At 51.8% G+C, this 13100-nt stretch overlaps 1 protein-coding gene across 1 annotated transcript in view; it reads right to left on the bottom strand.

Annotated features, from left to right (window-relative positions):
• TNR (tenascin R) overlaps positions 1-8224 on the bottom strand; it is a 64520-nt gene extending 56296 nt beyond the window's left edge. Inside the window, exons 1-2 of the mRNA XM_006907789.1 lie at positions 7726-8224; positions 4661-5137 (exon numbers count right to left, since the gene is read on the bottom strand). Of these exons, the coding sequence (XP_006907851.1) occupies positions 4661-5137; positions 7726-8224 (976 nt within the window). The remainder of the gene's footprint in view (positions 1-4660; positions 5138-7725) is intronic.
• Between the last annotated feature and the right edge of the window lie 4876 nt (positions 8225-13100).

The raw sequence follows: 13100 nt of genomic DNA, 5'->3' as shown, positions 1-13100 counted from the left end.
TGGGCATTTGCTTTGATTGCTTTTGCCCCATACCGTTCATTGGGTAAAACAGTCTAGATGGCAGGGCTTCCTCTGATTGAAGAAGAGAGTACACGTTGGCCAAAAGAAAAAAATTAAAACCTTATTTTTTAATTTATAAAACTAAATAAATGTAAATAAAATGTAAATAAACGTTCAAATGATTATTTTAAGATTACGTAATTTCTAATTCTGACATCATTAAAACTTTGAATGCACCAAGAATTTGGGAACAGCCTGTAAAAATGCACGCAGAATAGAACCTGTCAGCATTTTGCATGATCGTAGCGAGCGTTTATTACGCACCGGGCACAATGCTAAACACTCTTACACGTGCTGTCTCGTTTCTTCCTCTCACCAACACCGTGGGATCGGTTTTATCACTCCCCCTGTTTCGTAGATGAGGAAACTGCTTTGCACAGTCAGCAAACACAGCTGATCGGGTTCGAACGCAGGCGGAATGAGTCTAGGACCCCTTATCCAGTAAACACCGCCACTTCACATTTGCATAGCATTGCACGGTCCATCAGACATGTTCGGACTCAGCATCTAACTAGAATTAAAAAAAAATCCATCGATAGCAGAGCAGCCCTGTGAGACAGACGGGGTAGACGTGACGATCCCAATTTACAGATGGAGAAATGGAGAGCCAGGTTAAGGGACTTGCTGAAAGTCAGAGAATTGGGTCACAGCAGAACTGAGCCTCAAACCCAGATCCTCTCCGTGGAGTGTTGTTCTTCCTATTAGAGTCTGTAGCCGGGTTATGGACTGTGCTTTCTATCCCGTGCACATGGCCCTCACAAGGAAACCGGGTTAGAGAGGACTTCAGCTTCTCTTTCAGGAAGTGAATTCCAGACTGGTGCTTATCCTCGAGGTGAGAAACTTCTTTTTAGAAAAGTCCTCTAGGTCTGCTGCCTCTAGGCACACTGATTTCAGGTTTCCTATGTGGGACTTCTCCTGTTGTAGTGACAGAAATGGCCGTTCCAAATTTCAAGTCACCAACAACTCTTGGAGCATTTGGGACAAGTCAGTATTCCTTTTTGGTTTCTTCTTCCAGAAAATAAAGCTAATAATGCCAGTAGAGAATGAGCCAAGCCAAGTATTGGGGGATTTTAAAGTAAAAAAGAGGTACGGAAGGATTTTTCATTCTGACAACTTAACTTGGCAAATTTTTATCTTGAGCCCTGAGGCTGGTGGTGAACCTTGCCTTCACCTCCGGTAAGAAAGCCACCGTGTCGTTCATGGCAGAGGTACTCTTGAGAGTGGCAGCTCACGGAAGTGGCCGTCACATTGTCACTTGCCCTGAAACTTAGCAGCAGCTGTGTACATTGGGTGGCAGGAATCCTTGTAAAATAAAAGGATATCGAACTATAAAGCAAACTACAGAAGAGCCACATGCCTTGATTCAGTGAACATTGGGTGGGCGCACAGTAATTTTAGTCTTAATTTGTGGAGTGCCCACTTTGAAACGTGGGGAAGAGGAGATAGCTAAAAAGGAATAAATGGTGGCTTGAGGAATTGGAGTTACTTATCTCCAAAACGGCCATGCTGTTTACTCTGTAGATTTGCAGGACTTTTGCACATATGTGGTGAGAACTGTTAGGATTCATTCCATGAAGAGTCTTGCTCCGAGGAGCGAGAGATGTCAGGTGCCAAAGGCTGTGCTGGCTGCGGTGTTGGCAGAGGCAGAGGCTGACGTCGGCCGAGCCCCACAGGTCCGACTGAAGTCCAGCGAGCGGCTTTCTGGATTGTTTCAAGCCCCAGCTCTGGTGGTTCTATCCTGGTGCCTCATTGGGAACTTTGCCCAGCCCACTGGCCCGTTCCTGCACTAACCTCCCTCCCCAGGGGTAGGTGAGGACAAATGGTTTAACATGCTTTTCTTCTCACACCCAACATCTAATTTTTCTTAAATCATTTAACGGGGCTTGGTTTTCATATCAAAAGACTATTGCTTTGTGTATGTGACTTTAAAATTTTTTATTTGTCAATTCCGCTCTCCTTAGCATCCCAGAGCGGATTAACGAGTGCTAGAAGTTGGTAGGAGACCAGAGTTCTCATTTTTGCTCTGCCATAAATTAATTAGCTGTCTGGCTGTGGAAAAATCTTTGTGTCTCTGGATGGCTGCCTTTTAAATTTGTGAAATTAGAAGTCCAGAGTAGCTTCTTCCTACAGCCTGTTTTAAGTGCCCGTATTCATGAATTTTGGGTTCAGTTGTCTTGACGCGGCCAGAGATCAGAGGCAGCAAGGTTGAAATTTCATCCCATGGCACACTATAAGCAAAGATCGAGGCCAGGGGGCAGATACGGTGGCCTTGTCAACACTATTGAATTGCATCCAGGCTCTGGCAACCCAGGAGGCCTCAGAATGAAACCCACGCAGTGGGTGGCCTGGTCCATGGCTTTGCCAATGAGCAGAGGAGGACCTACGAGGAGGTATATCTTGTGGCTCTCCTGGCTTTCACCTTCCTCCCTCTCTTCTCTCCTTCTTGTGGGTGAGGGCAGCGGTGATGCTGGAGTCTGTGCCCCTGGCCAGAAAAGTCCAACAGTGGACAAACAGCCTCCTCTCCTGCTGCGTTTTCACAAAGAGCAGGCAAAGTAGCACTTTAGATAATGACCTAGATACCTCTCTGGAAGAGACCCATGGCGTTTGGTTTAAAAGGCAGGCATTGAGAACAACACCTCCTGCGATGAGTGGTGGCTCCAGGGTTGCTATAGAAACAGATGGAGATTATGTAACCATCCTTCCTCACATGCTTTGGGAACCCATGAAGTAATTTATCTGGGCTTCCAGAAGTCTTCCTTACAAAGCACAGGGGGGACACGTTAGAGGTAACATGTATCCATGATGTGGACTCAACCCAGTTGTAGTCATGCTAACAGCTGATGAGGCTTCCCTGAGTGTCCAGGAGAGTTTATCTCCAGTTCAGTCTGGACTTCAGATTAGATTAAGATTCTGTCTGTAGAAAAATAGGGTCAAGAACATCACAGGTATGTACAGCCCAACAAACACCTATTCTGTTCAGAAGCGTGTGGACTGTTGAACAGTCATACCCAGCAGTGGCCCTGACGCCTGGCACCCACGGGACTCATGGAGCCCGTCCTGTGGGTGGGAACCAGGACCACGCTTCAGACTCCCCTTCCGCAGCAACGACCTAGCGACTTCAGATTTGGAAACATCGAGGTTTAACTTCCACTTGAACTTTCCTTAGGACCGATTAGTATCGTGACTAAATATATTTTCAGAAAGACTTTTCAATTCAGCAGACAAAATCAGAAGGCTAAACAAAATAATCGAATACGAGAAAAAAATGAAAACCATTGAAATACTTTTCCTAAGAAGGGCGTTATTGTTTGTGGGTTTTGTCATCATTGTCGTTGTTGTTGGTGGTTGTTGCTGTTATAGCCATTGATTTTTTTTTGAAAGAATTAAATGTGGAGTCACAGGTGCAGGAACCTGGTCTGACTGGTCTGCGACCTGGTCTGACTGGTCTGCGACGAAGCCTTGGCAAAGAAGAGTAAAAGGCCTCCCAGGATTTCTCCCGTAGACGATGTCAGAGGCTGATCAGAGAATTCCTAGAATCAGCCCATCGGCAGGCTTTAAAATGTCCTTTTTGTTGTCATCGTTATTTTTTATTTTAAATCTTCCCCATGGGCACTCCGAGCCCACTGTTACAGACCGAACTACAAATGGAGAGGATCAAGGTCAATCACTTAATCGGTACTGCTTAAAACACACACAAATGTATCAGCGAGAGTCACGCTGATTTAGTCAGAAGAGGGTGGGCCATAACAGTGAGAGGATGAAAATAATCGGATTTTAAGCCAAAAAAAAAAAAAAAACACACAAAAAACAAAAAACAACTCAGCTGCAATGAGACACTGCATGTTTCCCACTGCTGGATTGAGAGCTTCTTTTTAGAGTATCACCTTCGGTGTCTGTGGTGCAGACGGCACGTGGGGTTGGTTCCAGTGTGCTGTACGTCATCTGGAACAAAGCAAGTCACAGCCTTCTAATCTTCTGGACACAGTGTTATCGTGTGCGCTGTTGATTGATGCCTTAGCGCTCGCTCCCGTTTACGTTTAATCCCTTGCCTGCGAATACTTTTGTCCATGTGGACGCCAGACAACTTCGTAAATCAGTGACACCTTTCGATGCATAAGCTCCGAGAAAACCGGAGCTCCTGGTTAGCCTGTTTATCACAGACTGAGCACCATCTCACGCAGCAGCATTGGAAACGGACGTCTCCCGGGACACGGCGACAAGCAAGGCGGGTATTCTGGAGCAGGCGGCACTCTTAGAGGCCCTGCGAGTCAGAGTGGACTTGCCTAAAGTAGTCCCATGGCTGTTCTCCACCTCAGGGACAGTGGAATGCTGTGCCATCGCCTTCGATCCAGTCTCAGGGATAAGCTCCAACGCTTAGCCTGAACTTGACCTTTGCTGGTTTCTGCCCTTTTCCCCTTCACGTCTGTCTGTCAATTGTGATCAACTCAGGAAATCAGCTCTCTTGGAAAGACAACGAGCAAGCACAACCCACCTGGGAATCATTTCCCTTAAAATCCCCCTTCCGCCCCACCTCTCCACCCGCTCCGGTGATTTTGCCAGGCCGCCCCTGCCGAGTGCCCCGCGGAGCTCCCCCGCCTACCTGCCGAGCAGTCAGGGCCCTGGTAGCCCTCCTCGCAGACACAGAGCCCCTCCTGGCAGTGTCCTCGCCCGCTGCAGGCGTTCAGACACTGCTGCTGGCCGCAGTCTTCGCCGACGTAGCCCTCCTGGCAGAAGCAGGTGCCATTGGCACATCTCCCCTTCCCCGAACAGTCTCCGGGGCACCTCAGCTCGCTGCAGCCCTCGCCTGCATAGGGCTCCTCACAGACGCACTCCCCGTCCACGCAAAGCCCCCGGGAGCTGCAGTCCGTCGGGCACCGGAGTTCGGAGCAGTCGTCACCGCTGTATTCACTGTCGCAGATACACTGGCCGTCCACACACACGCCCCGGCTGGAGCAGCCCAAGGGGCAGTAGGGCTCTGAGCAGTTCTTTCCAAACCATCCTTCGTTGCAGATGCAGCCACAGGACTCGAGGCTAAAGTTGCCGTGGCCGCTGCAGTGAGGGATATAGTCCAGTTGTCCTAGAATGGTCAAGGAGAAGGTCAAAGGGCAGCAGTGGCGCTTCCTGTAAATGGTGCATGGGGAGGGGTGAGCAGAGACCTCTCCTCACTCTCTGATCGGATTTATGATGCTGAGAGTTAAGCATGACCCGTACAATCAATTTTATAAATATTTCCCCTAATATGTGTTATCTGGGCTTAGCACAGCGCTGGGGGCAAGGATGAATGACATCTGGTCCCTTGTCCATCTGGAGTCCCCCTTCAGCGTGTCTCAGCTCGGGCTCCCTCGGAGGGGACCTTAGATAAGGATTCAGGTGAAAGTGACGTATTGGAAAATGCTCCCAGGAGAAGCTGGCCGGGAAGAAGGGACTGGGGAGGGGAGGAGCCCAAGCCGAGCTGCATTATCACGCAGAGTCCCAGAGAGGGCCGATCTTACAGGATGCTCTGGTCACAGTGCAGGTCACACCTCACGGTAGGTTGACTGTTCCTGGGGCGGTGGTGGTGTCAATGCTCAGGCTCTTTCTCTCTCCAGGCCAAGAAGGTCCCCACAGCTCGAGGCCACCCCTGACAAAGATGCGTGAGTGCTATGGGCACTGAAGGGGACATGAAGGGATGTGGGTTGGGTACTGGGCCTGCTCTGCAGGGCCAGGCCATACAGACCCATCCTTACCGCTTGCTGTGTGCGATCTTTTTAGGATTCTGTGCATATCTCTTACCACGCTGTGAGTACAGTGGTTCATTTATCTGGCTAACACGAATCACACAAACTTACTCAACAAACGCAAACCCAATCTGCTTGGCATCCTCTACACTTGGCCTTGGGGATGTGAAGTCCAGCAAATTATATTCTGTTTAATTCTGTCACTTCACGCAGCCCCCATGGCCTGAAAGGGAGTTACTACATGACACTGCCTAACATAGCTCTTGCTTGTATATTTTTCCAATATATGGCTGGTAAAAAGCCACCCATCAAAGTCACCTAGCTTCCTGGGCAGCAAAGGGCCCTTGTCCACGGACACCTATGACTGACTTTCCTGTATTCCTGTCTCCATGGAAAAGGTGAGCTGGCCTGACAGTTGTCACTGAGGAGCAGGACACTGAACAACAGGACTTGCTTCTCTTCTTCAGGTTGTTTATTGATAGTTTGGTTTATCGATAGTTTGGTTTATTGATAGTTTGGTTATAAAGAAGAGAAAGAGCTGAGAAACTCTGTGAAATAGTTCACTGTTCAAAGACTGCCCTTCACCTGGGTGTGTCTCAGGATGGACATGTCTGACAGCCCTCTGGACATGTGGGCCACCCAGGCCCTGTTAAAATGTCATTCTGACCACCTCCTGCTCTCATCTCTGTGAAAGCCTGAAGATACTGAACTCTGTAGAAGTAACAGCCTGAACCCAAAGTCGTAAGACGAATTCCTCTTCTCCTTAGAGAATGAATGGCATGAGTCTAAGGCAGCTTTTGAGTGAGGAAGGTGGGCACATAGGGACAGACACAATTTCTGCTCATTGGGCGTCAGCTGGTAGCAGCTATTGCTTATATGGGGCTTGCTAGAAACCAGAGTTTCATCTGAATAGATGCTTTTATATTTAACAACTCCTTGTCATTTTAGCCTATCATCTTTTGTCACGGGGAAAGGAAGGGGCAGTTGTGAAACTCGCTTAAGTCAGAAGCTGGTAAGTGGCACAGCCAGGATTTGAACTCGGGAAGTCTGGCTCTGAAGATGTAATGACTCCTCCCAGAGGGGCACACAAAGTAATTCATTAGTGTGACTAGTCCGAGGGCGGGTGAGGCTAGAGGTCTCCCTCTTGGACACTCAGCCTTTGCGGGGAGGGTGGGATAACTCTGTGAACGCGTGTGCGCGTGTGTGCGGATGTGAGCGGTGTGCGCATGCGCGCGCGCTGGGGGCGGGGGCGGGGGCCAAAACCTCCATCTTGCTAGAGAGGACCCGGACGGGTCCTCGGAGACCTTGATGACTATTCTTTACTCAGATGGGAGAAAGGCTGCGGTTGAGTGAACACGGCACCTGCCTTCTCTAGTCCCTCGGGTTAACACGGATAGATATCAATTCGACAGCCTGTGAAAACCAAAGATGAATGAAGACAGACATCAAACTCCCTGCTCGCTGCCGCAGTGGCTGTGCTGAACCCATGTACCATTACCTGACTCATCCCCCCAAAATCAGGTTAATGTATTTCAGACTGGCTAAGCGCCGAGTCCCCGGGGGAAGGGTCGCATTTAGGTCTCAGGGATGTTTCAGCAGAGAGCGCTGCCTGCTCCTCCTCTCCAGCTCCACGCAGCCCCCCCCTCCCCTCCCGCTCCCGGCAGCCAGCCACAGGGCCGTCCTCCCCCCCCACCGGCTCTGTGCTCTGCACTGACACGCAGAGCAGGCGACCTTGGCTTCTTTTGCAAAGACTGGACGATGTCACGCAGAGTTGGACCCCTCGCCCCACGACCCCTCGCGGGGATCCCAGCAAGGGAAGCCACCTCGTTCCGCGTGGTCTCTCGTTCCCGACAGCCGCCTCACCTTCCGTGTGCCTGCTCCTCCTCTCCAGCTCCACGCAGCCCCCCCCTCCCCTCCCGCTCCCGGCAGCCCCCCTCCCCCGCCCTACCTGTGGCTGCACTTTCCTGGCAGCAGTTGCCATTGCACTGGTCTCGCAGCACCGACACCTCCCTCTCCAGCATCTCGATCCGGCTCAGCAGCTCCTGCAGCACCTGGGCGGAGCCGGCACATGGGCAGGCCTTTTTGGGGAGGTTGATCCTGTGGGTGAAGGTGACCTGGGCCTCCTGGTCGGAGGTCTGGCCCAGGTACTCTGCCGGCGCCTCTTCTCCTGCACTCACCTCCTGCTCGGCCGAGGCCTCCAGCCCCGAGGAGCAGAGGCTGTCCAGGGGCACGTTGATGTGGTACACGTGGTTGAAGACCACGGGGGGCTCTTTGTCCGATGCGTTGTAGTTGGCGACGCTGCCCTCCTCCTCCGCCGCCTGCCTCTGGACCCCTTCGGTGGGGACCTCCAGCTGACACTCTGCCGGCTGGAGCATGGAGCCCAGAAGGATCAGGTTGACGCCAATGAGCATGTTCTTCAGCACCACGGTTTCCCCGTCCGCCCCCATCCTCTCAGCGGGTCTCCAGGTTCAAGACCGGCGGGCAGCGCGGGGCATGGACGAGTGGGATCTGCAAGAGAAATCGGGAAGGACACGACCTCTGAGACCCGCGCCTGGGTGTCTCACGGTGCACAGTCCTGCAGAGCAGGATGGGCAGCTGAAGATTTTCAAAGGGGAGCTGGGAGGGGACGATGACTCCTGGGATCCTAAAAGCCCAGAGCGTTGTCCCCTGGAGGGATGGGTCCCTGGAATGGATGCTGCTTCTGCAGAAGGACATTTTGATTTCCCAAGGACTTATCCAGAATGCATGAGTCTGGCCCCCACGGTGGGCAAGTGGTTCCAGCAAAGAGGCCCAGCGGAGGAGGTTGGGCATCCAGGCTTTGGTGGAGGGGCTGTTCCTCCAAGGAGCACTCCGAGCTTCCTTCCACTGGGATGAGAATCGGCTGAAGGGCGTTGTGGAGCCTTCGGTGCACCCTTGTATTTCCCCAAAGAGTTTTCCTACTGGACAGGGCCCTGGCGGCCACCTCAAACAACTGATTAACGCCCCTAAGCTCATCTCTTCAATACAAGTTGACTTTGGAATAACCAACCAGATAGCTAATGTAGTTCCAGGTAATTGTGGCTGTTAATAATCCTTGGGTACATTTGTGATGATCTGGGACGGCGCGAGCCGAACTTTCTTTTAATCTCCTCATTAGTATAGTCCCAGCGCTTTGTGGTCACAGGGGTCCTTTCTTCCGAGGTCCTGTTTAACTTGCTAAAATAATAAATTAGCTCTTCTGCTGGTTATCTAGTCAGCAAGAACCGTAGAGAACAATACATTTCCTATATTGCAAAATCAGTCTTACAGAAATTATATTTCTTTTTCTCCGCGTAAAGGAGAAAAGAGGCTTACGAACTTTGGTTCTAAAGGCAGTGTTAGCGCTATAAGAAGCTTAAGGACTAAGGGACGGGGCGAGAGTAACTCTGAGCTTGAGGAGGAGGCAGCGGAGGAAGCAAACGTGCACCGAATGTGTGCTCTGTGCAGAGGGCATTGTGCCCCTCACACGTGATCCTACTCCAGCCTCGGAGCAACCACACAATGCAGGGTTACGATCCTGTCTCATAAAGGAGGAGATTTCGCCTAGCGAGGTAAAGAATTGAATGCTAATGTTAAGCTCTGGACTGGAGTTGACTACCGGGGTTCAAACCTGGCTCCTTTGCCTTCTAGCTGTGAGGAGACCATTGAATTTCTCTATCTATGAGGTGGGGATAATCGTGGTACCCACCTCATGAAACTGCAGTGATGACCGCGCCAGTGCACACTACCCAGCTAGTACTTGGCATTCGCTACAATAAATAAATGCGGTTTGTGGGCACATAGAATGACTGTCCCGGTTCTTCCCCTGCCCGGATCAGGTAGGGCCACGTCACCACTGTCAGGGCTTTGGCTTTGACTGTGGATGTGCTGTCACTGTTCTCAAATACACCCACATACCAAGTATTTATTGTGACCTCGGCCCCGTCCTTGAAAAACTCTCTGTCTCATGGGGGAGATGGAACCCTGTATGTAATGACAGTGCCATGCGATCTTTACCACGACCAACAGATACAGAAAATGCCTTGGGCGGGCGGGAGGTGACATGAGCATCCGTGCCTCGACAGCGGGGAAGCGGCTCCGGGGTCGGGTGGGGCGATGTGACCCTCAGTGCGGCCGGCACCCCTCAGCACTCCTTGGCTTGCAGGTGCATCCCTCCAACCTTGACCTCCATCCTCACCTGGCATTCTCCTTGTGTCTCCGTCTCTACGTCTTCACATGGCCATCTTATTTTGAAGACATCAGTCAGATTAGATTAGGGGCCCATCACTCAGTATGACCTCATTGAAACTAATTACATCTGCCATGACCCTTTTCCAGATAAGGTCACCTCTGAGGCCAGGGGGTCAGAACTTGGACCTGTCTTCTTTGTGGGACACGATTCAGTCCATAACAAATACCAACAGCTAACTGGGCATTTACCAGGCACCACACTGAGCGTTTCCCTTACATTATTTCATTCTTTCCTGACAACGGCCCTCTAAGAGAGCGAGGAATGATATTTAGGAGCCAAGATATTTACCAACCCCTGTGGCTCAGGCAATGACCAATCGGGAGAGGCATCAATCAATCAGAGCAGGTGTAAACAACCAGCAGGATGGAAAGTCCTCTCCTGTTTTCCATTGTTTGAGACGAGGGAAATGAGCTTCAGGAAAGGCCAAGGAATCTGACCGACACTGCGCACACAGCTAATGAGCAGAGCAGCCGGGGCTGAACGCGATCTTGCTGACCACGGTCTGTGCTCCTGACTGCCGTCTCTCGGCCAGCTTTAATTAGCGGCCACAAACCGTTCTCGTGAAAAGACTAACAAATCAACACTCCTTTCCTGGGATCAGATTTAGGGCCTACTGACAGGGAGCCATGTTAGCTTAATGTTCACCCCACCCTCCGAGGCTACTACCCCAGAAATCACTTTAGCTTCTCCTGGAGGAAAGTTCAGTCCGATGGCGCCCAGCCTCTGCTGTGTCCCAAACAATCCAGAGCAACTGGAAACCGGAAACAGTGCTCCTGGAGGAGATCAGAGACGTTCTTTTTTAAACTTGCTTTTCCCAGGACAGTGCTCTGCCGAGCCGGCCGTTATCGAAAGCCAGGGCCAGCACCAGCTGCCTCTGGGTTCGTTTACTTCTCCGAGCTCCCTCTGGTGTGTCCCCACCAGGCGCAGCCGCTGCTAACCCACCACAGACCTCTCTGCTTCTCTCTGGTGTCTCTGCTCCCTTCTTGGGATGGGAGGAGAGGGTGGTGGGGTGAATGGCAGAGGGGGGCTTCATTTTCCTCACTTCATCTGAAGCCTGCTGAAGTGGGAATACTACTCACATTTATTTAATGCTCACTTAATACATGTGCCTTTAGTTTTGCTCAGCTCATGTCACTTAATAATTATTTCAAAGTGGCTTTTCTTTCCTGCGTGCCTGAAAGCTTCTCTTTCAGGTCTCCTCCTGTGGCCCTTCTCAGCAGTGTTGGTGGGCAGATTTTTGCAACTTCCCATGAGGAAGGCTGGGCTTACCCCGTGGCATACCCGAGGTGCTCCATTTGAAACGTTTATCTCCTTTAGAGCGGCCCCACCTGCTCCAAGACCCACGAGCTGGCTTTGGTGCGAGGTGGTGGCCGCATCTCTAAGCCAGATGCAAAATCTATCACCAAAAGCAACTTAAGAGGCTGGAGGGAACCAGCAGAGCTCCTCCCTGCCTTTCACTTTCTTCCTGTCTCTCAGATGCATCATTTGACTAGAGTGAGTAAGACTCCAGGATTAGAAGCAAAATGGGCCGGTCAAAGAGATGAAGTAATGGTGGGGGGAGAAGGGGGCACGGGAGGGCAGAGAGGATGGAGGGGAGAACAAATGGCAGCGTGCCAGGCCGGAGAGAGGAACGGACGAGAGTTCTATAGGTAGAGTGAGAAAAGATAAACCTGAGGGACAGATAATATACCCAGCACTCAATGAATCAATGACAGTGGCGAGCAAGACGGATGCCTATTGACCCCCACAAATGAGAGTGCAAGAGACGTGCAGTAATTCGATAGATTGATACTCAAAAACATCCGCACAATGCCATTGATTTATTGCCTCCCCTCCAGCTTATCAATATAATTATCATGGCCGGCACCAGAAGTGTCTCCAGGTAATTTGTGAGTGGTGGCTGGATGGCAGCGAGGTCCTCTGGGCTGAATCGGCACCGATGTGCACGCTTCTCCTGGGGAGGCCCGCGGAGGATCGTGGGTCACCCCAGCTCGGCCGAATCTCCTGCCCCGAGCTGAGGCTGTTCTTGAGTGGCTTTTCCTTCCCTCGCCCCCTCCACAGGCTCTCCCCTGGCTTTGTTTCCTCACAAGGAAGGGCTCCGCTTCTTTTCTAGAAAAGCATTCTGCGGGCCCTCACCTTCCCAGGGACTGGAGAAGGGAGACCAGAACCATCTCGAGAAGCGGGAGTGTGGAGTGGCGGGGAGGCCTGGGGCGGGGATGAGGAGGAAGAGAACGTGCCCGAAGTCACTCACATGGAAGTCGTGCCTTTGTATTTTCTCTCTCTCTCTCTCTCCCCCTGGATTCAGACAGGGATCAGAAGAGACAACACGGCAGAGGGGCCTCAGGAAAAAAGAAAGGTCGAGAGACAGACGCGCGTGCAGGTGGCAGGGCCGGTGGGGAGGGGCCGTCTCCTGCCGGATGGGTGGCCAGCCCTCCGTTTGCATTTCTAGCTTCTGCCAACCTTGGTCCCCGCTCCGTCCCCAGGGATGATTTATAAAGCAGAACTATATCTGTGGAAAAATGACTTTTTTTTTTTGAGTTAGAAATAGTTTAACAATAATTCCCTTCCCTGCCATTGGGGTGCTCTGTCCCTTGAAGGGAGAGAGTCACGAAAGCCGAGGGGCCGGTGTGGCTCCGGCGGCCCCGCTGGGGCAGCAGAGGCAGCGGAGGCAGCGCCAGGCCGCTGGCAGGACGGAGCTCGCTCTCCCCATCAGCGCTGGGCCTTTATTGGGCCTGTCAGGTTTCTGAAAAGAACCTGAGGGCAGAAAGCTCCCTGCAGCAGGACACCGTGGCTGGCCCAGAGCTGTCAGAAGGCCGTGGATGCCGTGGGAGAAAGCTCGAGGCCAGGCTGCGGCGTCCCCTCCTCCCAGGACTGGCCGCGATGCTCCTGAACTGCATTCACTTAATGCGACCCCTCTGGGGACCTTCAAAAAGGGTCGTTGGTGCAGAACCGGATGGAGCGCGTCCACTTTTCGACACAAGTGGTCTGTTTGGCGTGTTCGTCGCTTTGTGCCAGCTCCTATGAGAGAAACCACAGTGGCCGGAATGTGTCATCCGGCTTCTGGGCTTGTCCTC

Source organism: Pteropus alecto, unplaced genomic scaffold, assembly GCF_000325575.1.
Source record: "Pteropus alecto unplaced genomic scaffold, ASM32557v1 scaffold101, whole genome shotgun sequence".
NCBI lineage: Eukaryota > Metazoa > Chordata > Mammalia > Chiroptera > Pteropodidae > Pteropus > Pteropus alecto.
This window is presented reverse-complemented; position numbering and strand designations above follow the sequence as displayed.